Here is a 24,309-nt window from a genome sequence, read left to right as displayed (position 1 = left end):
AATTATTTTAGGGGGGGGTCATCTTTCATCATTATGGAGAAAGAACTTTCAGGGAAATGGCATACTTGTATCCTGGGCCAAGGTACCTTCTTCCCCCAGGCCTTGCTGCAGACACAGCACGCTGACCAGTTTTTTTTTCTGTTTGTTTGTTTGTTTTACAGAGACAGAGAGAGAGTCAGAGAGAGGGATAGACAGGGACAGAAAGGCAGGAACGGAGAGAGATGAGAAACATCAATCATCAGTTTTTCATTCTGACACCTTAGTTGTTCATTGATTGCTTTCTCATATGTGCCTTGACCGTGGGCCTTCAGCAGACCGAGTAACCCCTTGCTCGAGCCAGTGACCTTGGGTTCAAGCTGGTGAGCTTTTTGCTCAAACCAGATGAGCCCGCGCTCAAGCTGGCGACCTCAGGGTCTCGAACCTGAGCCCTCCGCATCCCAGTCCGACGCTCTATCCACTGCGCCACCGCCTGGTCAGGCTGGTCAGTTCTTTTAGTTGCCTTTTCACTCCACACAGATGACCCCAGATCACCATATTCACACATTCTTTCTTCAGCCAGGGTACAAAATTGAGAAGGATGCCACTGCTTTTGTTGTATTCTGGATTTCAGGAAATATTCAGATCAAAAGCCTGAGCATACTTTTTAAAGTGTGGGCAATTTTGGTAGGAGCTGCTTTCCTCTGTTGTGTGTTGGTCTCACTAGTTTTGTTTGAGGAGGACACTCCTTTCTTCAAGGTCCAGGCACCTTTCTCTAAAAACCCTCCTGCTTTCTGCCTTACTAAAGGAGTACAGAAAATATGCTTTAAAAAAATCTAGGGAACTCTATTGGGGGAAGACCCTTGGAAACTTGCATCTGATTTCCCCCAGACTTTGTCTCATCTTTTTTTCTTTTTGTTGATTTTGCTTCATATCCGTTCACTATAATGAATCTTAGCTGCAAATATGCCTATATGCTTAGACCTGTGAGTCCTCCTACTTAATCTATAACTTTCAAGAGATATCTATGCCTTTACCCAATGAGAACATACTGCACATATTATTCCATATCTTGCTTTTAACATATAAAATGTATGAATACAGTTTGCATCAACATTCATGGATCTCAATCTTCCCCATGCCTCCATAGTATTATGTGTAGCTGTACTAGAATTTACATAGCCAGACTGCAATTAATGGACTCTTAGTCGCTTTCAGTCCTGCTATTACAAATAATGCTGCCTGACCGGGCGGTGGCGCAGTGGATAGAGCGTCAGACTGGGATGCGGAGGGCCCAGGTTTGAGACCCCGAGGTCGCCAGCTTGAGGGTGGGCTCATCTGGCTTGAGCAAAAAAAAAAGCTCACCTGTTTGAGTCCAGGGTCGCTGGCTCAAGCAGGGGGTTACTCGGTCTGTTGAAGACCCACGGTCAAGGCATGTATGAGAGAGCAGCCGATGAACAACTAAGGTGTCACAACGAAAAACTGATGATTGATGCTTCTCATCTCTCCCTCCATTCCTGTCTGTCTGTCCCTCTCTCTGACTCTCTGTCCCTGTAAAAAAACAAAAAAAACAAACAAAAACAAAACAATAATGCTGCACTGAACTTCCATATACATAAATATTTTCATACATTCATAAATATTATCAGCAGGTTTAATGCCTAGAAGTATGATTCTTGGGTCAAAGGATATATGTACTTGACTCTTTGATGGATATTGCAAAAATGCCCCCCACCAAAGAGATAATATGAATTTTTACTCCTACCAACATGTAAGATGTGCCTGTTTCTCCACATCCTGGTTTATATATACCATTTCTTTATTGAATTTTCAGTAAAATTTACCCTTTCGGGTGTACAGTTCTATGAATTAGCAGTTACAAATATAGATAGTCATCTAATCACCACTCCAATCAAGAGTATTCTATCAGTACAAAAAGTTCCCTTGTGGCCTTTTGTAATTGAGTCCCAGTCTCTGCAACTTCGCCCACTACTTTAACTTTTTGTCCTTAGTTTTGTCTTTTCCAGAATGTCATATAAATGAAGTTATACAGTACATGGCCTTTTGAGTCTGACTTCTTTCACTTAGCATAATGCTTTTGAGATTCATCTGTGTTGTTGCATTTATCAGTAGTTTATGCCCTTTTTGTTGCTGAGTAGAATTCCATTATATGGTTGTATTACAATTTTGGTATATTCACTAGTTGATAGGCATTTGGGCTGTTTTGAGTTTTTGATGAAAAAAGTCATTAGAAATGTTTAGGAACAGGTTTTTTATGTAGACATATGTCTTCAGTCTTCTTTGGTAAATGCCCAGGAGTGGGATTGTCTGGTCATAGGGTAAATATATGTTTAACTTCATAAGAAACTGCCAAATTCTTTTAAAAGTGTCTGTGCCGTTTTATATTCTTAGCAGCAATCTACAAGAGTTCCAACCTATTAGGTTGTGGTGCAGTCAATAAAACATCGACCTAGGACACTGATGATCTAGGTTCAAAACCCTGAGGTTACTGGTTTGAGTGTGGCCTCATCTGGCTTCAGCGCAGGCTCACCAGCTTGAGTGCGAGGTCGTTGGCTTCAGCGTGAAATCATAGACATGACCCCATGGTCACTGGCTTGAGCCCAAGGTTGCTGGCTTGAGTAAGGGGTCACTGACCCACCTGGAGCCCCCTGGTCAAGGCACATATGAGAAAGCAACCAATGAACAACTAGAGTGCCACAACTATGAGTTGATGCTTCTCATCTCTCTCCGTTCCTGTCTGTCCCTCCCTCTTTCTCTCTCTATAAAAAAAAAAAGAAAAAAGAAAAAATGAGTTCCAATTGCTCTGCATACTTGTTAACATTTGGTAGTGTCAGTATTTTTATTTTAGTCATTCCAATAAGTATGGAATATATTATATATTTATCATACTTTTAAAATTTGCTATCCTGATAAATGATAAAGTATCTCATTATATTTTCATTTACATTTTTTTAACTAAGGATAATTTGAATAAATTTAATATTGAGAATATATATTTCTTTTTTTGAATTATCTATTCATGCTTTGCCTATTTTTCTATTAGGTGGATTGATCATTTTCTTAATGATTTTTAATGACTATATATATTAAGGAAACCAACCAAATCATGTTTGTTATAAACATTTTCCCCAGTATGTCAATTTTTACTTTGTCTATGGCATATTTTGCTGCAGAGATATTTTCCTGTTGCTTTTGACTTTTGTACTTCATGGGTACAAAAATGAGCAAGTAAAAATGAGAGAACTTATTAGGTATAGAACACAGGGGACAGTAAAGCTGACCTGGGTGGGTTAGTTCACCACACCCCCATGATCCCCACACTAATAATATACGGTCAGTACAGATTTTCTCACTGGCTACAAATAACCAAGGCTTGTTGAGAAATGCAGCTGCTTTCAGAAAGTGTAGAGTCCCCAGGGCATAATTCTTCAATTTCAGATGTGGTAGAGGATTCATTTAGTGGAAGCAATGTGCTTATTGCAGAGACCATCAATACCCAAGATTGTTATGCTCGTTGGCTGGGACACAGGGAATTCCTGTCTGCAGTCTCAGTGATATCACTTTGACGGAAACAACCCTTCTCCTTGCCAACCCTATATTTGAATGTGGGGGTTCCACAATGTCCACAAAGACCTATTGTGCTCCATGTAATCTATGGGTAAAAAAAATTTAGGAGAGGCCAGCGGGGCGTGGGTAAGGAGGTAGATGGTATGGTGTGAGGAAGTGAAGAGGAGAGCACATACAAGGCCCATGGTGGCATTGGATTTTTGTAGTCATTAACATTTTTATTTGTTTATTTTTTTACAGAGACAGAGAGTGAGTCAGAGGGATAGACAGGGACAGACAGACAGGAACGGAGAGAGATGAGAAGCATCAATCATTAGTTTTTCGTTGCACATTGCGACACCTTAGTTGTTCATTGATTGCTTTCTCATATGTGCCTTGACCGCGGGCCTTCAGCAGACCGAGTTACCCCTTGCTGGAGCCAGCGACCTTGGGTTCAAGCTGGTGGGCTTTTTGCTCCAACCAGATGAGCCCGCGCTCAAGCTGACGACCTCAGGGTCTCGAACCTGGGTCCTCTGCATCCCAGTCCGACGCTCTATCCACTGCGCCACCGCCTGGTCAGGTGTCATTAACATTTTTAGAATTAGGCACACCAACTGCAAAGTCAGTTGCTTGCTGCTAATCTGAGAAAAGCACAGCCCACAGCAAGAAGAACTGTGGGGTGGGGAGCGTAGGGTGGACAAAATCTGATCGGCAGGAGGAGCTTGCCCTCCCCACCTTCCAACCCCCGTTTCCACTGCCTGTGTGTCACTAGATGGGCTCTTCCCACCCAAAGCTGAGCCTCTGAGGAATCCATGCAGGATCAGCCAGGCTAGTTCAAGATAAATGCATTCTTTTTCTTACTAAGAGCTGTGAACTGCCTGACCTGTGGTGGCACAGTTGATAAAGTGTCCACCTGGAAACACTGAGGTCACTGGTTCGAAACCCTGGGCTTGCCTGGTCAAGGCACATATGGGAATTGATGCTTCCCGCTCCTCCCCTGTTCTCTCTCCCTCTTTCTCTAAAACGAATAAAGTCCTAAAAAAAAAAAAAAAAAAAAAAAAAAGAGCTGTGAACTGAAAATAATCAGCTAATTAACATTTCAGAGAGTAGAAATGAAATATTATAAATAAAGCAAATAACTTACTCTGAAGTCCATGGTTCAAAAAAATCAGTGGAATAGGACACAGGTTATTTACCCAATTACCTCTCTCTCTACCTCTCCTTTCATTCTCCTCAACACACATCTTTCTTCTGCTCTTACTCTCTGCCTTCCCTGTGTCCCTCTTGTTTTCCCTCTGTCTCCTTTGCCTTTAACTAACCTGACCTCACTGAGGCCTTGAAGTTCATTTTTAGCATCTGTGTATTTATTGACATTGTACTAACTTTCTTGATTTAAAAACAAGCAGGAAAAAACACAGCCAAATACACTGCTCTACTTCAAACTTAACTCTGAATTTATTAATTGGGAAAATATGGGTGTGGGGGGAGTGTGTGTGAAATAGACTAAGAACTTTCCATTTCCATTGGGTGAGTTGTTTTGCATTGGGTCAGCTGAGAAGGAATGAACCTGAGTAATTTCTACACATTTCTAATGCAGGACCATGGTTGAAGCAGAGGAGCAGAGTAGAGATACTTGGATCAAATCCTTGCACAGTGTTTGCAAGAGTCAAAACTTTGAGCAAGTCCCTTAACCTCCCTGAGAATCACAATCTCAGCCTCTGCCACTTAGCTGTAAGCTTCTATCAGGGACCAAAGACTCTTTATTTTAAAAGATACAACATTGCCTGGTATCATTAATGACAACAGTCTGGACAACGTTTCCAGCCAAATCACTGAAGTTAGTCACTTTTCATTTCTGGATGATGAGACTGGCGCCCACATACAGCACTAGTACCATGTACCAGGCACTGTACTAAGCCTCAGTCATGTGGTCTAGGGGAGGGCGGTAGTGGGAAGCCTAGCCTCTGGACCCAGGATGCCTATGTTTAGTTCTTGATACCAACATTTACATTAGTGCAACTTTGGGCAACTTACTTAACCTCTCTGTGACTCAGTGTCCTCATCTAGTAAAGTGACAATAATGATGATAATAACAGTACCTGTAATTATGACTTTATTTAGAAGTCGTGCCTTTGCAAATGTAATTAAGGATCTTAAGATGAGAACAGACAACCGACCTGTGGTGGTGCAGTGGATAAAGTGTTGACCTGGAATGCTGAGGTTACCGGTTCAAAACCCTGGGCTTGCCTGGTCAAGGCACATATGGGAGTTGATGCTTCCTGCTCCTCCCCCCTTTCTCTCTCTCTCTCTCTCTCTCTAACTCTCTCTCTCTCTCTCTCTAACTCTCTCTCCTCTCTAAAATGAATGAATAAATAAATAAATAAATAAATAAACCCGACAAAACACTAAGCTTTAAAAAAAGAAAAAAAGATGAGAACATTCTGGATTTAAGGTGGGCTCTAAATCCAATGACTGATGTCCGGTTAAGTCCAAGGAGAGAAAAAGTCCATGTGCAAACAGAGGCGGACATTGAAGTGATGGAGCCACAAGCCAAGGGTCTCCAGGAGCCAGCAGAACCTGGAATAGGCGAGAGGAATCTTCTCCAGGGCCTTTGGCTCTGTTGACACCTTGATTCTGGACTTCTGACATCCAAATTGTGAGAGAATAAATTTCTATTGTTTTAAGTCACCGAGTTTGTGACAATTTTTTGTGGCAGTCCTAGGAAACTGATAAAATGATAATATCAATAGTACAATTTAGCTCATAGGATTATAGTGAGGCTTATATTAGTGCTATATTTAAAGAGCTAAAAGCAAAATCTGGAATACAGCGAAGGCTCAAAGTGTAGTCTGCTATATACTATTAGCAACTCAATGAAGTAGGCTATTAAGATTCCCATTTGCACATGAGGATATGGAAGCTGAGAGAGACTGAGCAAAGGTGAGCTTGTCTGGACTCTGCTTTCACTTGAGCCACTCCTCAAAAGTCTGTGGAGTCGGCTTTCTGCTGATGGATACTGGTGACTGTCGGTTTGGCAACCCCTCACGATGCTCTTTAGTCCTGACCTATCAAGACCAGAAGATATAGAGAAGACCTCCCATGAGATGGTGTTTACTCCTCCATGATGTGTCTTCCCAGCCCTGGTCTTGGGACAAGCTCCACTCCAACAGAGCCAGGCCCTCTTCAGACTTGGTGTGTGGTTGTCCCATGACCTGACCTCACTGGGGTAGCCTCAGTACCTCCTCACAGGAGGCAGGGGTGTGCTGCCAAAAAGCTACACCCTCCCTCTCCAAGGACTTCAAAGGCGCCAGTGGTAGTGCTGAGTATAGATTATACAAATAATTAGAAATAAGTCAGATCACTTTAGGTAAGGGAAAGCTCTCATCAGAACTTGTAAGGCCATACAAACAAAGCAATGGTTATGGGGTATTCTTCCCCCATCACTCTTCCAGCCACACTGGCCTCCTGGTCAGGCAATTCCCCATCTCAGGGCCTTTTTACGTGTAGTTCTGGTTGCCTTAAATGCTCTTGCTGTAGGGTATGCATGCATTCTCCTTATACTCAATATCACCATCTCAGAGAGGCCTTTCCTAGTTGCCCTATTCTTCCTCTTCATTTTTCCTCCGTTAGCAGTTATGATTATGTAACAAACTGTATTACTTATTTCTCTTGTTCATTGTCTTTTCCTCCAAACTAGAATATAGCACCAGCAGGACAGTGTCATTTATCTGTTGTATTCACTGCCATAGCTCAGAAACTAGGGCAAGTCTAGCGCATAGTTAGTATAACACATTCAATAAATATTGATGGCTAACTAATGTCAAGAATGCATGAAGTACACCCTCTCCTCAAGAATAAAGATGTTACTCTCAAATGGAAATGGGTCAACCCATTGAATATCTAGAGCCGTGATGGCGAACCTTTTTATAAAAACCGCCCACTTTTGCAGTAATGGTCAACCTGGTCCCTCCTGCCCACTAGTGGGCGTTCCAGCTTTCACGGTGGGCCAATTGCGGCACCGTTTGGTTGCTCCGCTACCGCCCATTTATTTACTTATTATAAATAAATAAATAAAAGCACCTGCACTCAGACAACTTAGATTCTAGTGGTCATATCATTAAGCACTATAATCCTGAGCACAAACGTTTGTTTATTGGAATGGTGAGATGGGAAGGGCTCAGATTTCTAAAGGGCTGTGAAGTCCAGGTAGACCGGTGTGGCTTTCATCCGCCAGGAGGAAGCTACCTTAGATTCTTGGTAAGGAAAAGCTCTGGAAATGTCAGTTATGGAAGCTTTCTGCAGCCACACGAAGGATGGATTCTGATAAGGAAGGGCGTTAGAAAGGGCGAGAGATACCAGAAAGGGCTGTTACAGAAGAGGTGGGGTGGTTGGAATGGGGGTGGGGGGTGGCGGTGGATAGCACCATAGAAGAGGGTGGGTCTAAGGCAGCTGGAATGAAGCAACTCAGAAAGGACCTTAAAGCCTGAATGTGAGAACGATTTAAATATGTCACCAAGAAGAACTCTCTGATGGAGAGGAAGGAAGAGATGGCGGAGATGGTGTGGCAACTTTGATTCTGGGAACTGGAAAAATGGCCAGGCCAGATCAGGGCCAGTTCCCTGAGCTCAGTGATTGTTCCATCACGGGGCTGTGTAAACACAGGAAGGACCGTAGCACGGCACTCTTTCTTCGCCCATGCTTGCCCACGTCTGCTGCTTTGTTCTCCATAGGACAAGCCAAGCTTGGTCCGGATGTGGCCCGTCAGAAACTGGCAATGATTTGAATCTCATGAGTCATACTGGAGTTGCAGAGCAAACTTATGTTTTTGCCTGAAACCCACCACATCTGCCAACACCCCAGATCTTTTTATTAATGAAATAAAATGTTAAGATATTATATCTTTGTATATCTTTGGTATCATGAAGTTTGAGATACTGAGATTTCTCTGTACAGCAGAATTTTGACTAAGGACAAAATTAAATAATTCTGATCTTCACTTTAATAGGATGCTAGCTTCACTTTAATAGGATGTCATGATGACTTTCTGTAAGAATCAAACACTTATTTTTTTTTTGCCCTCTGACAGCAAATTGGCTTGAAGTCAGTCTGTGTCAATTCAAAGTTTGGGTTTCCTTCAGTTTTGTGTTTCTATTAAGTGAAGAGTTGAAGTTTCTACCTGCTCTCTCACCTTAAACAGAAAGCCTTCTCACTTGTCTCATGAAAAGAAAAAAATGAGAGGGAAGTGGTAGTCTTGAATTCTCCAATACAATGAGACAATTCTTAGGAAAACACAACACTTTGCCATTAGATATTTTTGGTAAAAATATTTCCTGAAACTGTTTCCCATTGTACAATAGAAACCACATTTCTCTGATCCACAAGGCAAATGAAAGGCTTTGCAGGGGAAGACGGTCATTGTGAATTTTCCATGACAGAACTTGACTGTGGTAGTCACGACACCTGAAAGAGCTCTAGGGGTTCGAGAAGAGGAGGCAGTCAACTAAGTGATTCCCTTTTTTTTTTTTTTTTTTTTTTTTACAGAGAGAGAGAGAGAGATAGATAGGGACAGATAGGAACGGAGAGAGATGAGAAGCATCAATCATTAGTTTCTTGTTGCAACATCTTAGTTGTTCATTGATTGCTTTCTCATATGTGCCTTGACCGGGGGCCTTCAGCAGACCGAGTAACCCCTTGCTCGAGCCAGTGACCTTGGGTCCAAGCTGGTGAGCTTTGCTCAAACCAGATGAGCCCGCGCTCAAGCTGGAGACCTCGGGGTCTCGAACCTGGGTCTTCCACATCCCAGTCCGACACTCTATCCAGTGTGCCACCGCCTGGTCAGGTATAAGTGATTCCCTTTTCATGATCACATCCCAGATAAGTCCACCTGGGCCCCATGTCTAGTACTACTTCCTAAGAAAAATCTGGCTTCCTGCATGTGATAGGGGCTTTTGAAGACAATCTCTCATAGGCTTAAAAAACATAATATTTAAATGATTCATCTCTGGGTAATCAAGTTAGTTACAAGAAAAATAAACAGTCATTCTTTTTTCTTAATAAAACTTTTGAAAATTGTGTATGAAAAATCCTAAACTTTCTAAGGTTTTTTTCTTATCATTTCTTTAATAAGAATAGGATGAAAGGGTTGAATTATATTCTAATAATTTGGATATCATTGCAAAAGCTGGGAAAATGTGGGAAACTATACTGTCAACTCTTCCGGGATAACAATGAATTAGTAAATATTCTCCTTAGTAAAGTAAAAGGAAGAAACAATTAGAGTCACACCGAGATATTTCCTACCTCAGGACATTTGCAGTTGCTGTTCCCTCTTCCTGAATGTTCTTACTCCTCATAGCTGGTGTTTGGTCATCACCCAGGTCTCAGCTCAAATGTCACCTTCTCAGAGAGGTGTTCCTGACCCTAAATGGAATCCCCCCACCTCAACTCTAATGCAGGTCACTATATAACATTCCTTGGTTTTAATTTCTTCTGCTTTATCTATCTCCCCAACTAGGGTGTGAACTCCAAAGAGTAGGGACCTGGTTGGTCTTTTTCATTGGATGCTAAGATTAGTGCCTGGATAGATGTGGAAGGAAAATAAGATAGAAAAATTGTTATACTTATAAAAACAAATGAACTAAATAGGTGGACCTTTATGAACAGCTTGAGTAAAGCATTCAGAATTCCACGATAGCAGAAACACTGCTGCAGTGTGTTACCATTGGGTATTAGATTTGGAATTGTTCATCCAAAGCATGTGGTTGTTATAAACTGTGTTTGTCAGTATCACAACTTTTGGAATCTTCAGGTAAGTGGTACTTAGGAGACCCTCTTCCAGATTCCAGAGCTCTGACATCAAACAGGACATTTCTGCCACACCAGTTGTATCAGGACATTTTGGCTTCAAGGTACTGATATCCTGACTGTAATTGGGTGTAAGCATAACTTTAATGAAAGGATTGGATCAGGGTTGGCTGTTTTAGCAGCTCAAAGTGCCATCAAGGGCTCATTCTCTCCATCTTTACTCAGCCATCATTTGATGTCATTCTATCCAGGTAGGACAGTGTGTGAGGAAGAAGAGAGAATGCTTCCTTTCTTTGCCTAGACTTGCCCAGCAGACTTCTGCCAGGGCCTCATGGGCCATCTTGGGGTATATAGCATTTGCTGAACCAACCACTGGTCAGGGCTTGTCCCTGAGCTGAGGGTTGTATTCCTTAACCGTGAGGTGTGTGGGTTACTTGGAGGAATAGCAGGCATCTGAACAAACTTGAGGTTCTTTTGGGAGTGGAGAAGATGGGAAGTGCTGTATAGTTCATCTGTTGTTCTTTGTTTGGAAGCAGTAGATAATGGTGTTGCTAAAACTTTCCCCCTTGTTTTATACTGTTTTATCTTATGGGCAAGGACTGGTTCGAGATTCTAGAAGTTGACCTTGTGCATTGTTGATGGGATTACATATTGGTATAGCCACCATGGAAAACAGTATGGAGGTTCTTCAAAAACTTAAAAATAGAACTATCTTATTACCCAGCAATTCTGCTTCTGGGTAGTTATCTGAAGAAATCCAAAACATTAATGTGAAAAGATATGTGTACCCATATGTTCATTGCAGCATTAGTTACAATAGCCAAGCTATGGAACCAACCTAAGTGCCTGTCAATAGATGATTGGATAAAGAAGAGGTGGTACATACATACAATAGAATATTATTTGGCAATAAAAAAAATGAAATTTTACCATTTGTAACGACCTGGATATATGTAGAGGGTGTTATGCTAAGTGAAATAAGTCAAACACAGACAAAAACCATATGATTTCACTTACGCATATGTGAAATCTAAAGAACAAAATAAATGAACAAACAAATACTCATGGATACAAAGAACAAACTGATGGTTGCCAGATGGGAGGAAGGTTGAGGGATTGGATGAAAAAGGTGAAGGTATTAAGAAGTACGAATTGGGTCCTGGCTGGGTGGCTTAGTGGCTAAAGAAAGCATTGACCCAACCTGCCAGAGGTAGCGGGTTCAATGCCCATCCCTCCTCCATCAGGGCACATACGAGAATCAATCAGTGAGTACACAACTAAGTGGAACAACTAACTAAAATGATGAGTTGATACTTCTCTGTCTTTCACTCTCCCATCCACTCTCTCTCTTTATCTCTCTCCCTCAAATCAATGAAAACATTAAAAAAAAAAAAGAAGTACAAATTGGTAGTACAAAAATAGTCACAGGCATGTAAAGTACAGCATAGTATAGTCAGTAATATTGTAATGATTATGTATAGGGCCAGGTGGATACTTGAAATATTGGGGGGATCACTTTTAAATTATATAGATATCTGACCGCTATGCCGTATACCTGAAACTAATATGAATATAATATTGAATGTCAACTGCAATTGAAAAAAAAATGAGTCTAGAGGCTGATACAGACTGAAGACCCATACAGTTAAGTCCAGATAAGACCAAGCTTCTGCTCCAGAGCTTGAGAAGTGCCCGTTTCAGTGTACAGGCTCCCTTTTCAACTGTTTTAATCCCGTGCCAAGTGCAGTGTATCCTGGAGAACCCGTCTCATTTCCACATGTGTCTTTTTTACTTTATTCTAACCTTCTTGCCCAAAGCCAAAGAAAAAGCTTTGGGGATAGCTTGGGAATTTGAGAGAGGATGAGAGTGAATTGTCAGAGTGGAGGAAATAGGGCAACCATTCCATTTCCCGTTTGCCTGCATCATATGCTGTTTTTTTCTGACCCAAGTTAAGTTTTGCCTTTTATGTAATTCTCCTGGAGCTTTTTTATGTTCACAATAAGGTGAGACTAAGAATAGAATCGACAAGATAATGTGAATGATGAAACAGTCAAAACTCCACAGCCTCTGCACAATTACCAATTAACAGACCAATGTGGTTGAAATGTAAGGGATGTGGCCAACCAGGAAACGTCATTGAATTGTGGGGCTTTGATGTTGTCTGATGATGTATTCTGAATACCTTTTTAGAACTCAAACATTTTGTGGTAGATTTTAAAAATGAGGAGAGCTATTCTACTTTTTGTTATTTGTTGCTTGTACCTTAATAGACTTACGTGACCTTTGAGACAAACTGCCAACTTGGGGTTCTCTTCCCTTTCCTCATTCCCTATCTGATTATAGACCTCATTCTGCCCATTTTCCATATGACAGACTCTAACTCAGTCTTGGCTGTCATCACATTACAGACAGACCCTTTTGTTCTTGAATTGTTACCCAACTACTGTGCAAGTACCTCATGGATAAATATTCTTTTATCTTGGATGTCTCCAGATACCTAACACTAGATCATACAGAAAAGGGAGGGAAATCAATGTTTATTGCTTTCTTATTGATAGTTTCTGTTCTGCTTTTGGTTTTAGACTCTGGACTGAAGGGATTTTGTTCCAGACATATACTGATCATCCTTGGCTTCTCCTTTGTCATGGCGGTGATTGCTTTGGTCGCTGTGGGGCTGACCCAGAACAAACCATTGCCAGAAAATGTTAAGGTAACTCAAGTGTGTGTGTGTGTGGGGGGGGGGGCGGGGCAGAGTGAGAAGGGAGGGTATGGATGGTAAGTCAGAGCATACAGGAGGAGATGAGGTTCTGGCAGCCCAGGAACAAGTCACACTATCTATTGGATTAGGGAGGTAAAATGGAAATGGATGCTCATTCTGGAAGAGGGAATGCCTTGAATCAATGAACAATGGGAAGACTTTATGGTTGTTCAGCAAATTACTTATATAAATAACAGAAACAAAGACTTTATTCACCACATCTGTATCTGTGTTATACTGTGTTGATACTTTACTGTCTAGTGTTATCTCTGTTTCTTGCTCATTATTCACTGCAGGTGTGTCGCAACACTGTACTTTTTGTTTTTCTTACACCATCATTATCACCATCACCGAGATAATTGGGAAGCTTTGTGTAAAGCACTTTGGAAGTCAAAGATTGTAGGGAAGACTTATTCCTCCTCTCAAAATATCAAAGAACTCAGCAAAACCAATTAAGAAAAACCCCAGAGAAACAAGTATCAGATATAGTAATTTGAAATTAATTCATGGATGGACAGATTTCTTGTGAAATTTCCACATTTGAAGAGTTAGTTAATATCATTAAAGCCTGACCTGTGGTGGTGCAATGGATAAAGCGTCGACCTGGAAACGCTGAGGTCGCCAGTTCGAAACCCTAGGCTTGCCTGCTCAAGGCACATATGGGAGTTGATGCTTCCAGCTCCTCCTCCCCTTCTCTCTCTCTGTCTCTCCTCTCTCTCTCTCTCTCTCTCTCTCTCTCTCTCTCTGTCTCTCCCTCTCCTCTCTAAAATGAAAAAAAAAATTAAAAAAATATATCATTAAAAATAATTAGGGGCATTCATTAACTCTGCTGTGATTTATTTCTCCTTCCTTTCCAATTCATCAAAGTAAAATTTCAAAGACATGAATATCTCACGAGTACCTTGTAACATGGCCAATATTTTATTTAACCCATTAACTAAAAAGCATGTAGTAAACTTAAATTTCTGTTGCAAATACACCATTTTAATCTTTCATTGAAATTATAGTAAATAACTCTACAAGAATATACCAATATACTAATGAGCACATATGTACATGTGGGTGGCGACATATCCGTAAGTTAACTTGACCATGGAGGCCCTGGGATATATGTGCAGAAGTGTATTTTCTTATATTTAAAGACATTAAACTGTGAGCCTGGAAATATGGATGCATATGCCAGGCCACTGAAACTTTTGCCATCCACCCAAATCACTTGCTGTACAGCAAAGGCCTGGATGTTACACTGGCGTCTGTTTGCCATACAAATTCAACTCAACTGCCCTGTGCACAGCAGCGCCTTTGTCAGCACGCGACGCTGATGTTGTCTCATTGGCAATGGTCTCTTGCCTTTTAATGTTGAGTGATGTCGGCTCTCTTGGCAAAACTTCACTCACAGTTGAAGCCTCATGACATCTCAGTTCTGTTATTTGTTTACCAGTTCCAAAAGTACATGATTGCCTTCTTTTTTTTTTTTTTCCACGTGGCGTGATTGCCTTCTTGATTTGACCTTTTCATATGTTCATTATTACATAATGGTAAGGGGGACTGCCTACGAGACAAATCCATGACAGACTTGAGCTCTGTGTTCCTAATGATTACTTGTTATAGATGACCTTCTCTTATTCTCAGTGGTCATCTGAGCCTGTTGTGACTCATGTTGTTATGTTGGCCTGGCAAAATGGAGCAAGGTCTTTGGCATTCTTTATATAAAAGGTATGCGTATTTGAAGAGCAGACATTGGCATCTGAAGTGAATCTTTATAGCACTATCATTGGCTTATTTTACTCAAAGGCCATTTCTTATATGTTATGTATGATCTTTGAGTACAACTAGACATTTGTTGAGGTTATACACTAATTTTAAGAAGATCTCTGGCCTGACCAGGCAGTGGTGCAGTGGACAGAGCGTTGGACTGGGATGCGGAGAACCCAGGTTTGAGACCAGAGGTCACCAGCTTGAGCGCGGGCTCATCTGGTTTGACCAAAGCTCACCAGCTTGAACCCAAGGTTGCTGGCTCGAGCAAGGGATTTACTCGAAGGCACTCATCATAATTAGGGGTTTCATTTGGTGGCACTCATCATAATTATAATTAATATTTTGTGTAATCTATTAAATGTGTTTCCTTCCCCAAATGGTAAGCTCAGTCATAGCTCTATTGGCTTCCCAGTTGTGTAGCCCAGGGCCTGACTTAGATACTTAAATACTTAAATAATAATTATTTATATATAAATTTATGAACATGTGAATAAAAAGATGCTAAATGAGGTATGGTCATAAAGACATGATGTATTTTAAAACAAATATACCAGGTACAAATATCTAAATGTGTTATCTCTAAATCATCAATTTAGACCCCTGCTGAAGGCCCGCAGTCAAGGCACATATGAGAAAGCAATCAATGAACAACTAAGGTGTCACAACGAAAAACTGATGATTGATGCTTCTCATCTCTCTCTGTTCCTGTCTGTCTGTCCCTGTCTATCCCTCTCTCTGACTCTCTCTCTGTCCCTGTAAAAAAATAAAATAAAATAAAAGAAGATCTCTGGCATATATTGAAGGCAAAAATATTTTAGGAATTGTCTTTGGTGATGGCTTTAAGCTAGGTATGCTGTCTTAATTAGATAGTCATGAGCCACATGCAGTTCTTTCAATTCACGTTAACTAAAATCAAATCAAATAAAACAAACTTGATCTATATTTTCACTAGCTACATTTCAGCTGCTCAATAGGCTCATGTGGCTGGTGGCTACCGAACTGGACAATGCAGGCACAGAACATTTCATCGCTGCAGAAAGTTCTGTCAGACATTGCTGCTTTCAAACATACTCTTTGCTAATATCTCTGGGGTTTTTTTGTTTGTTTTTTTTTTTTTGGTATTTTTTTCTGAAGCTGGAAACGGGGAGAGACAGTCAGACAGACTCCCGCATGCGCCTGACTGGGATCCACCCGGCACGCCCACCAGGGGCGATGCTCTGCCCACCAGGGGGCGATGCTCTGCCCCTCTGGGGCGTCGCTCTGCTGCGACCAGAGCCACTCTAGCGCCTGGGGCAGAGGCCAAGGAGCCATCACCAGCGCCTGGGCCATCTTTGCTCCAATGGAGCCTTGGCTGCGGGAGGGGAAGAGAGAGACAGAGAGGAAGGAGGGGGAGGTGGAGAAGCAAATGGGTGTTTCTCCTATGTGCTCTGGCCGGGAATCGAACCCGGGTCCCCTGCACGCCAGGCCGATGCTCTACCCCTGAGCCAACCGGCCAGGGCCTATCTCTGAAATCATTCAAAACTAAGTTTGATGAAGAAGGTGCATGATAAAATATGTTTAAAATCTAAAATTAGGAATAATAAATGAGGCTTTTTTTCTTGCATGATTTGTAAATTAATAACAAATATCATGAGCTACTAAATTCTTTTGAGTTGTTTGTTGGAATACATGTATTTTCTTCCAAAATTGATGATTTAGAGATAACACATTTAGATATTTGTACCTGGTATATTTGTTTTAAAATACATCATGTCTTTATGACCATACTTCATTTAGTGTCTTTTTATTCACATGTTCATAAATTTATATATAAATAATTATTATTTAAGTATTTAAGTATCTAAGTCAGGCACTGGGCTACACAATTGGGAAGCCAATAGAGCTATGACTGAGCTTACCATTTGGGGAAGAAAACACATTTTTTTTTTCTTTTTTTTTTTTGTATTTTTCTGAAGCTGGAAACGGGGAGAGACAGTCAGACAGACTCCCGCATGAGCCCTACCGGGATCCACCCGGAACGCCCACCAGGGGCGATGCTCTGCCCCTCCAGGGCATCGCTCTGCCGCGACCAGAGCCACTCTAGCGCCTGGGGCAGAGGCCAAGGAGCCATCCCCAGCGCCCGGGCCATCTTTGCTCCAATGGAGCCTCGGCTGCGGGAGGGGAAGAAAGAGACAGAGAGGAAGGGGGGGGTGGAGAAGCAAATGGGCACTTCTCCTATGTGCCCTGGCCAGGAATCGAACCTGGGTCCCCCGCACGCCAGGCCGACGCTCTACCGCTGAGCCAACCGGCCAGGGCCGAAAACACATTTAATAGATTACACAAAATATTAATTATAATTATGATGAGTGCCACCAAATGTAAGTGTTGAGGGCCAGGGCAGTCCTCCCTGAAAAAAAATGACATTAACAGTGATATCTGATGGATGATTAGAAGTTAGCTGGACAGAGGTGAAGAGGATTCTAGGCAGAAGGAAAGCAAGTGCAGGAATCTCACAGCAGGAAATAGTTGGATACCTACAGGAAATTGGTTGGAGAGCAAGAGTGGGTCACGCATTGGATAAAGGTGGTGAGGGAGATGGTGGGCAGGGACTTGCAAGTCAGTCTGACGATTTTAGAATCAATCCTAAACCAGTGGAGGTCAGTGACATGATAACATTTGTGTTTTGAAAAATCACGCTTGCTGCAATGAATTAAAGGGAGGAGGGTTAAGAGTATGTGTAGGAGATTAGGTAAGAGGCTATTATAATAGATTGGAAGGAGGGGAAGGTTTTGAGTTCAGTTGTTGAACAGTTGTTTTTGAGGTACTGAATATGCACGGGAAATGTCACAGAAGCAGTTGGATATTCAAATCAGGACCTCAGAAAAGAGACCCGCACTGCTCAGTAGAAATATTGCAAGTCACATTTCAGTTTTTCTAGTAGCCACTTTTATAAAAGTAGAAGAGGTGAAATTAATCTTAGCAATATATTTTATACTAGCTTGAGTTCTTGGAGTCTCGTGCATCAAGTCCCCAGCCTCCTGTTGCCTAAGTATTGTCAGCAGCATTATGATAATAGACCAGCTTCTGCTACTAAAGTTCAAAAAAGCATGCATTTTATTTATTTATTTGTATTTTTCTGAAGTGAGAAGCAGGGAGGCAGAGAGACAGACTCGCACATGCACCGACCAGGATCCACCCAGCATGTCCACTAGGAGGTGATGCTCTGTCCATATGGGGCCCTTGCTCCATTGCAACTGGAGGCATTCTAGTGCCTGAAGCAGAGGCCATGGAGCCATCCTCAGTGCCTGAGCCAACTTTGCTCCAGTGGAGCCTTGGCTGTAGGAGGGGAAGAGAGAGACAGAGAAAAAGGAGAGGGGGAAGGGTGGAGAAACAGATAGGCGCTTTTCCTGTGTGCCCTGGCCGGGAATTGAACCTGGGACTTCCATACGCTGGGCTGACGCTCTACCACTGGGCCAACTGGCCAGGGCCAGAAGCAAGTATCTTAAAAATCTCAGCATTATTTCTTTCTTTTACCTGATGGATGGTGATTTGGTTACTTGGGTATAAATGTGATTGTGTTGTAGTAAAGAAATAAATTTCTTTTTTGCCAACCGCCCCCCAAACAAAAACCCAGAAACAAACCCTACATGATTCTGTAGAACCAATATTATGTCACCTTCAGAAGAGCATCAAGCAAGGGACGATTGGAAAGACAACATACTTGGAAAGTCTATATAAATAAAATAAATGCTTTTAGTAATATATTTTATGTAACTCAATATATCCAAAATATAGGGGTGGGCAAAAGTAGGTAAGAACTCGGTGCCACAGTGTGCTGAGTGCGGCAAGCCGACTACACAGATGTGTAAAGGATGAAGGCTGCCAGTTTGAACACTTACGAGATTGCACCTAAGTGCACTGTGCCAATGGGACGTTCTTTTGAGTTAATAAAGCTACTGTAACACTCATAAGCTGCATGTCTTTTCCCACACGAACAACTATAAACTTACTTTTCCCACCCTTGTATTATTACTTCAACATTTCATCACAATAAAAAATTATTTTTATTGATTTTAATTTACTGTGTTTACATAGATTCAAGTGTCCTACCGAATATATCTCCCCCTACCCGCATGTTCCCCTCGACACCCCCCTTGCCCCTCCCCCTAACGCCTTCCCCTCTTCCCCTCTTCCCTCCAGGATTTGCTGTGCTGTTCTCTATAACGCTGTGTTATGTCTGTATAATTTCACTAATCTGTTTCCCTTCTCTGATCCCATCCTCTCCTCCCCTTTCCCTCTGACCGCTTTCCCTCTTGTCCCTTTGATCTCGCCTCTGCCTCTATTCTCCTCAGTTCACATTGTTCACTGGATTCCTCAAATGAGTGAGGTCATATGATATTTTTCTTTTTCTACCTGGCTTATTTCACTTAGCTAACAGTTTCCAGGTCCATCCATGTTGTTGCAAAAGGTAAAATTTCCTTCTTTTTCACGGCCCCATAGTATTCCATTGTGTATATATACCACTGCTTTTTAATCCAGTCATCCACTGATGGACACTTGGGCTGTTTCCAGATCTTGGCTATTGTGAACAATGCTGCCATAAACACGGGGGTGCATTTCTTCTTTTGAATCAGTGATTTGGTATTCATAGGATATATTCCTAAAAGTGGGATAGCTGGGTCAAAAGGCAGTTTCATTTTTAATTTTTTGAGGAATCTCCATACTGTTTTCCACAGTGGCTGCACCAGTCTGCATTCCCACCAGCAGTGCAGGAGGGTTCCCTTTTCTCCACATCCTCACCAGCACTTATTCTGTGTTGTTTTGTTGATGAGCGCCATTCTGACAGGTGTGAGCTGGTATCTCATTGTGGTTTTAATTTGCATTTCTCTAATGATTAGTGATGTTGAGCATTTTTTCACATGCCTGTTGGCCATCTGTATGTCCTCTTTGGAGAAATGTCTATTCATTTCTTTTGCCCAGGTTTTGATTGGATTGTTTATCTTCCTGGTGTTAAGTTTTGCAATTTCTTTATAAATTTTGGTTATTAATCCTTTATCAGACATATTGTTGAATATGTTCTCCCATTGTGTGGATTGTCTTTTTATTTTGTTCATATTGTCTTTAGCCATGCAAAAGCTTTTTAGTTCACAGTAAAAAATTATTATTGAGATATTTTACATTCTTTTCTTATACTATCTTAAATTCCAGTGTGATTTTTCACTCACAGCACATCTCAATTCAGACTAGTCACATTTCAAGTGCTCAATAGCCACATGTGGCTAATGGCTACCTTATCGGACAGCACGGGTCTAGACCAAAGCTATGTGTCTAATGTCGTTGATGTACTGATGCCTTAGAAATGGATGAGATCATAGGAAGGGGTAAAAAGTGAGAGAAGAGGACAAGGACCAAGTCCTGAGGAATTCTTTCATTTGGCAGTTGAACAGTAAAGAAATTCCTCCTAAACCACAGTGATAACACTGTTTTATACCCTACGTTGCAGTTTGTGAATCATTTCTTTTTTTTTTTATAATTTTAATTTTTTTTAAATTTATTCATTTTTAGAGAGGAGAGAGAGAGGGAGAGAAAGAGACAGAGAGAGAGAGAGAGGGGAGAGAGACAGAGAGAGAGAAGGGGGAGGAGCTGGAAGCATCAACTCCCATATGTGCCTTGACCTGGCAAGCCCAGGGTTTTGAACCGGTAACCTCAGCATCTCAGCATTTCCAGGTCGACACTTTATCCACTGCGCCACCACAGGTCAGGCGTGAATCATTTCCACACTCAGTTTAATTTCTTCTTCCCAGAAGTGCTGTGAATAATGAAAGATTATCCTCATTTTATACATAAAAAAATGAGGGTCTCTGAGGTTCTCAGAGGTGGAGGTGGGGCAACATTTTCTGACCCAAAGATTAAAGTTCTTTCCATTTGTTTTAGTTTGGCCAAGCAACACATCCTAATAAAGGAATCGAATGCAGGATTTTAATATTGAGAAGTGATCTCCAGCAAACAGGGAAGGAGAGAAAGACACCCAAAGGAAGGTGTTATGAGCATATCACCACATTGGGCACCTGATGCTTAAGTTCTCCAGGACCCTCAGAAGAGCAGCCTGTCGGGCCCTGGCCGGTTGGCTCAGCGGTAGAGCGTCGGCCTGGCGTGCGGGGGACCCAGGTTCGATTCCCGGCCAGGGCACATAGGAGAAGCGCCCATTTGCTTCTCCACCCCCCCTCCTTCCTCTCTGTCTCTCTCTTCCCCTCCCACAGCCAAGGCTCCATTGGAGCAAAGATGGCCCGGGCGCTGGGGATGGCTCCTTGGCCTCTGCCCCAGGCGCTAGAGTGGCTCTGGTCGCGGCAGAGCGACGCCCCCTGGTGGGCAGAGCGTCGCCCCTGGTGGGCGTGCCGGGTGGATCCCGGTCGGGCGCATGCGGGAGTCTGTCTGACTGTCTCTCCCCGTTTCCAGCTTCAGAAAAATACAAAAAAAAAAAAAAGAGCAGCCTACAGGTGACAAGTTGCCACTTGTCTTTATCCCTGCTTTGCCCACCTGACTCACCCTTGTCCAGCCCAGCTCAGGTCAGCCCTCCTTGGTCCTGATGATTCAGTCTTGCCATCTTCTCGTCTAACCCAGTTTGGATTAGGCCTTGTTGGGGAGGTGGTGGCCTCAGGCCTGGGTGACATCTGGCAAAACACAAGAACTCCTTAATGTAGTGATGTGTTTACATGCCCAACTACCTAGGTTGCAAGCATACTGAGGACAGGGACTGGGTTTTATTTGTTTTTGCATATATTTTATTATTCACTTCATTCATTCATTTAACAAATAGTCATTGACCATCTACTCTATTTTAAGCCATGGAAATCTGGCAGTGAGCAAGACTGGCAAAGCCTTACCCTCATAGAGCTTATAGTCTAGTGGAAGAGACAATAATTAATCAAATAATCACAAAATAAATGTTAAATTGCAACAAGCACAGCATCTGACTTGGGTGGTTACCTCATAAAAGTTTGCTGACTCAGTGAACAAAGTGACAGGTAAACCTACTCCCTCCTTGGGCCACCCAGATAGCAGGTTTGTCAGTGTGGGAGGCAGAGCCCAGACTCAGGGTCCTCTAGGATCCTGGTTCCCCATTCTCACCCCAGAGCCTCCTCTGTCCCAACCTCCAGGTTGCAGGGCCTGGGAATCGACACTTTTTTTTTTTAGATTTTATTTATTCATTTTAGAGAAGAGAGAGAGAGAGAGAAAGAGGGGAGGAGCAGGAAGCATCAACTCCCATATGTGCCTTGACCAGGGAAACCAGGGTTTTGAACCGGCGACCTCAGAATTCCAGGTCGACGCTTTATCCACTGCGCCACCACAGGTCAAGCAGAATCGACACTTTTAACAGGCATCGGGGCATTCTCGTGCCAGTCAAGTCTGAGAACCACTGTCTTATAGCTAGCAATGACCACTTAAAAAAAACAACATAGGGTTTAATGAAGAATCGTTAGCTGTACCAGAGTGTCCCCTGAGAAAGTGCTTTCGTCCTGGTGAACCAGGGTGGGAAGGTAGCTCTGAGGTCTGCTTGGTTCACCACTTCCGTAAGTGTCCACTCATCCCTGAACCCCAGGCGGTTTGCGAGTCATCAGACATTTCTTTCAGCATGAACATTCCATACTCTGGAACACACAGAGTGCCACAGGGTTCTCTCAAAGGCACCAGACTGACTCAATACCAAACCACATGCCTTCATAAAAGCTGTCTACTTCTATGCAGTGCTGGCTCAGGGACCAGATGACCTTGATTTCTTTTTAATTTAGAAGTTAAATTTAATGGGGTTACATTGGTCAGTAAGAAGACATAGGTTTCAGGTAAACACTTCTATAGCATTTGAAGTGTTGATTGTGTTGTGTGCCCATCACCCAAAGTCAATCATTTTCCATCACCATATATTTGGCCCTCTTTACTCCCTTCCTTCTCATCTGGTAACCACTTCACTTTTGTCTAAGTCCATGAGTCTCATTTTTATATCCTACGTATGTGTGAAATCATACAGTTCTTAGCATTTTCTTTTCTTTCTTTTTTTTTTTTTTTACAGAGACAGAGAGAGAGTCAGAGAGAGGGATAGACAGGGACAAACAGACAGGAACGGAGAGATGAGAAGCATCAATCATTAGTTTTTCGTTGTGCATTGCGACACCTTAGTTGTTCATTGATTGCTTTCTCATATGTGCCTTGACCGCGGGCCTTCAGCAGACCGAGTAACCCCTTGCTCGAGCCAGCGACCTTGGGTCCAAGCTGGTGAGTCTTGCTCAAACCAGATGAGCCTGCACTCAAGCTGGCGACCTTGGGGTCTCGAACCTGGGTCCTTCTGCATCCCAGTCCAATGCTCTATCCACTGTGCCACCACCTGGTCAGGCCAGTTCTTAGCATTTTCTAATTTACTTATTTCACTTAGCATAATGTTCTCAAGGGCCATCCATGTTGTCGTGAATGGCAATATGTCATCATTTCTCATGGATGAGTAGTATTCTATTATATATATGTACTATATCTTCTTTATCCAATGACTTTGATTTCAATCCCAGATCTGCCATTTTCTAGCTATGAGGCTTTGGACAAGTAAATTCCTCTCTACACCTCAGTTGCCTCGTGTGTAAAATGGATATAGTATTTGCGTTGAGGATGATTGTGAAGACTATAGTACCAGTGAGTCACTTATCACAGTGCCCGGCACATTGGAAACCCGCAGTGGAGAGCAGCTGTCAACATTGCTTTGAGGGAGATGAGTTCTCGGCAAGGCCTCACCTGTTAGTGTGTTATGGTCACTGAGTCAGCATTCCCAGAATATCCAACTGCTACTAAAGGGGAGTGGCCTGAACCCATGCATCTGCTTTTCACACAAGAAACTAAAGTACTGTTTTTTTTCTTTTTTACAGAGACAGAGATAGAGTCAGAGAGAGGGATAGATAGGAACAGACAGGAACGGAGAGAGATGAGAAGCATCAATCATCAGTTTTTCGTTGTGACACCTTAGTTGTTCATTGATTGCTTTCTTATATGTGCCTTGACCGCGGGCCTTCAGCAGACCGAGTAACCCCTTGCTCAAGCCAGAGACCTTGGGTCTAAGCTGGTGAGCTTTGCTCAAACCAGAAGAGCCTGCATTCAAGCTGGCGACCTCAGGGTCTCAAACCTGGGTCCTCCATATCCCAGTCTGACACTCTATCCACTGTGCCACCGCCTGGCCAGGCACTAAAGTACTGTTCTTCATAAGCATTTGTGATTTTATCTTTTTACGGAAAATTTGGAAGGATTTACTCTAATTTTCAACCTCAAATACGCCTGGAAAGTAGCTATACTATTTTTACTCCACTGGATTTTAATGTCCCATTTAAAAAACAATACTTGGAGATGGGTGCTGGTGGTGATTTCACAACAATATGGATGTACTTAGTAGCACAGGAGTATACACTTAAAATGGTTAAAACGGTGAATTT

General features: G+C 42.3%; 1 protein-coding gene across 1 annotated transcript in view; it reads left to right on the top strand.

The window, feature by feature from the left end:
• The window catches only part of ENTPD1 (ectonucleoside triphosphate diphosphohydrolase 1), a 114,863-nt gene that overhangs the window by 50,965 nt on the left and 39,589 nt on the right, over window positions 1-24,309 (top strand). Inside the window, exon 2 of the mRNA XM_066354837.1 lies at window positions 12,930-13,057. Coding sequence (XP_066210934.1) covers window positions 12,930-13,057 — 128 coding nt within the window. The remainder of the gene's footprint in view (window positions 1-12,929; window positions 13,058-24,309) is intronic.

Source organism: Saccopteryx leptura, chromosome 13 (assembly GCF_036850995.1).
Source record: "Saccopteryx leptura isolate mSacLep1 chromosome 13, mSacLep1_pri_phased_curated, whole genome shotgun sequence".
In the NCBI taxonomy this organism is placed as follows: Eukaryota; Metazoa; Chordata; class Mammalia; order Chiroptera; family Emballonuridae; genus Saccopteryx; species Saccopteryx leptura.
This window is presented reverse-complemented; position numbering and strand designations above follow the sequence as displayed.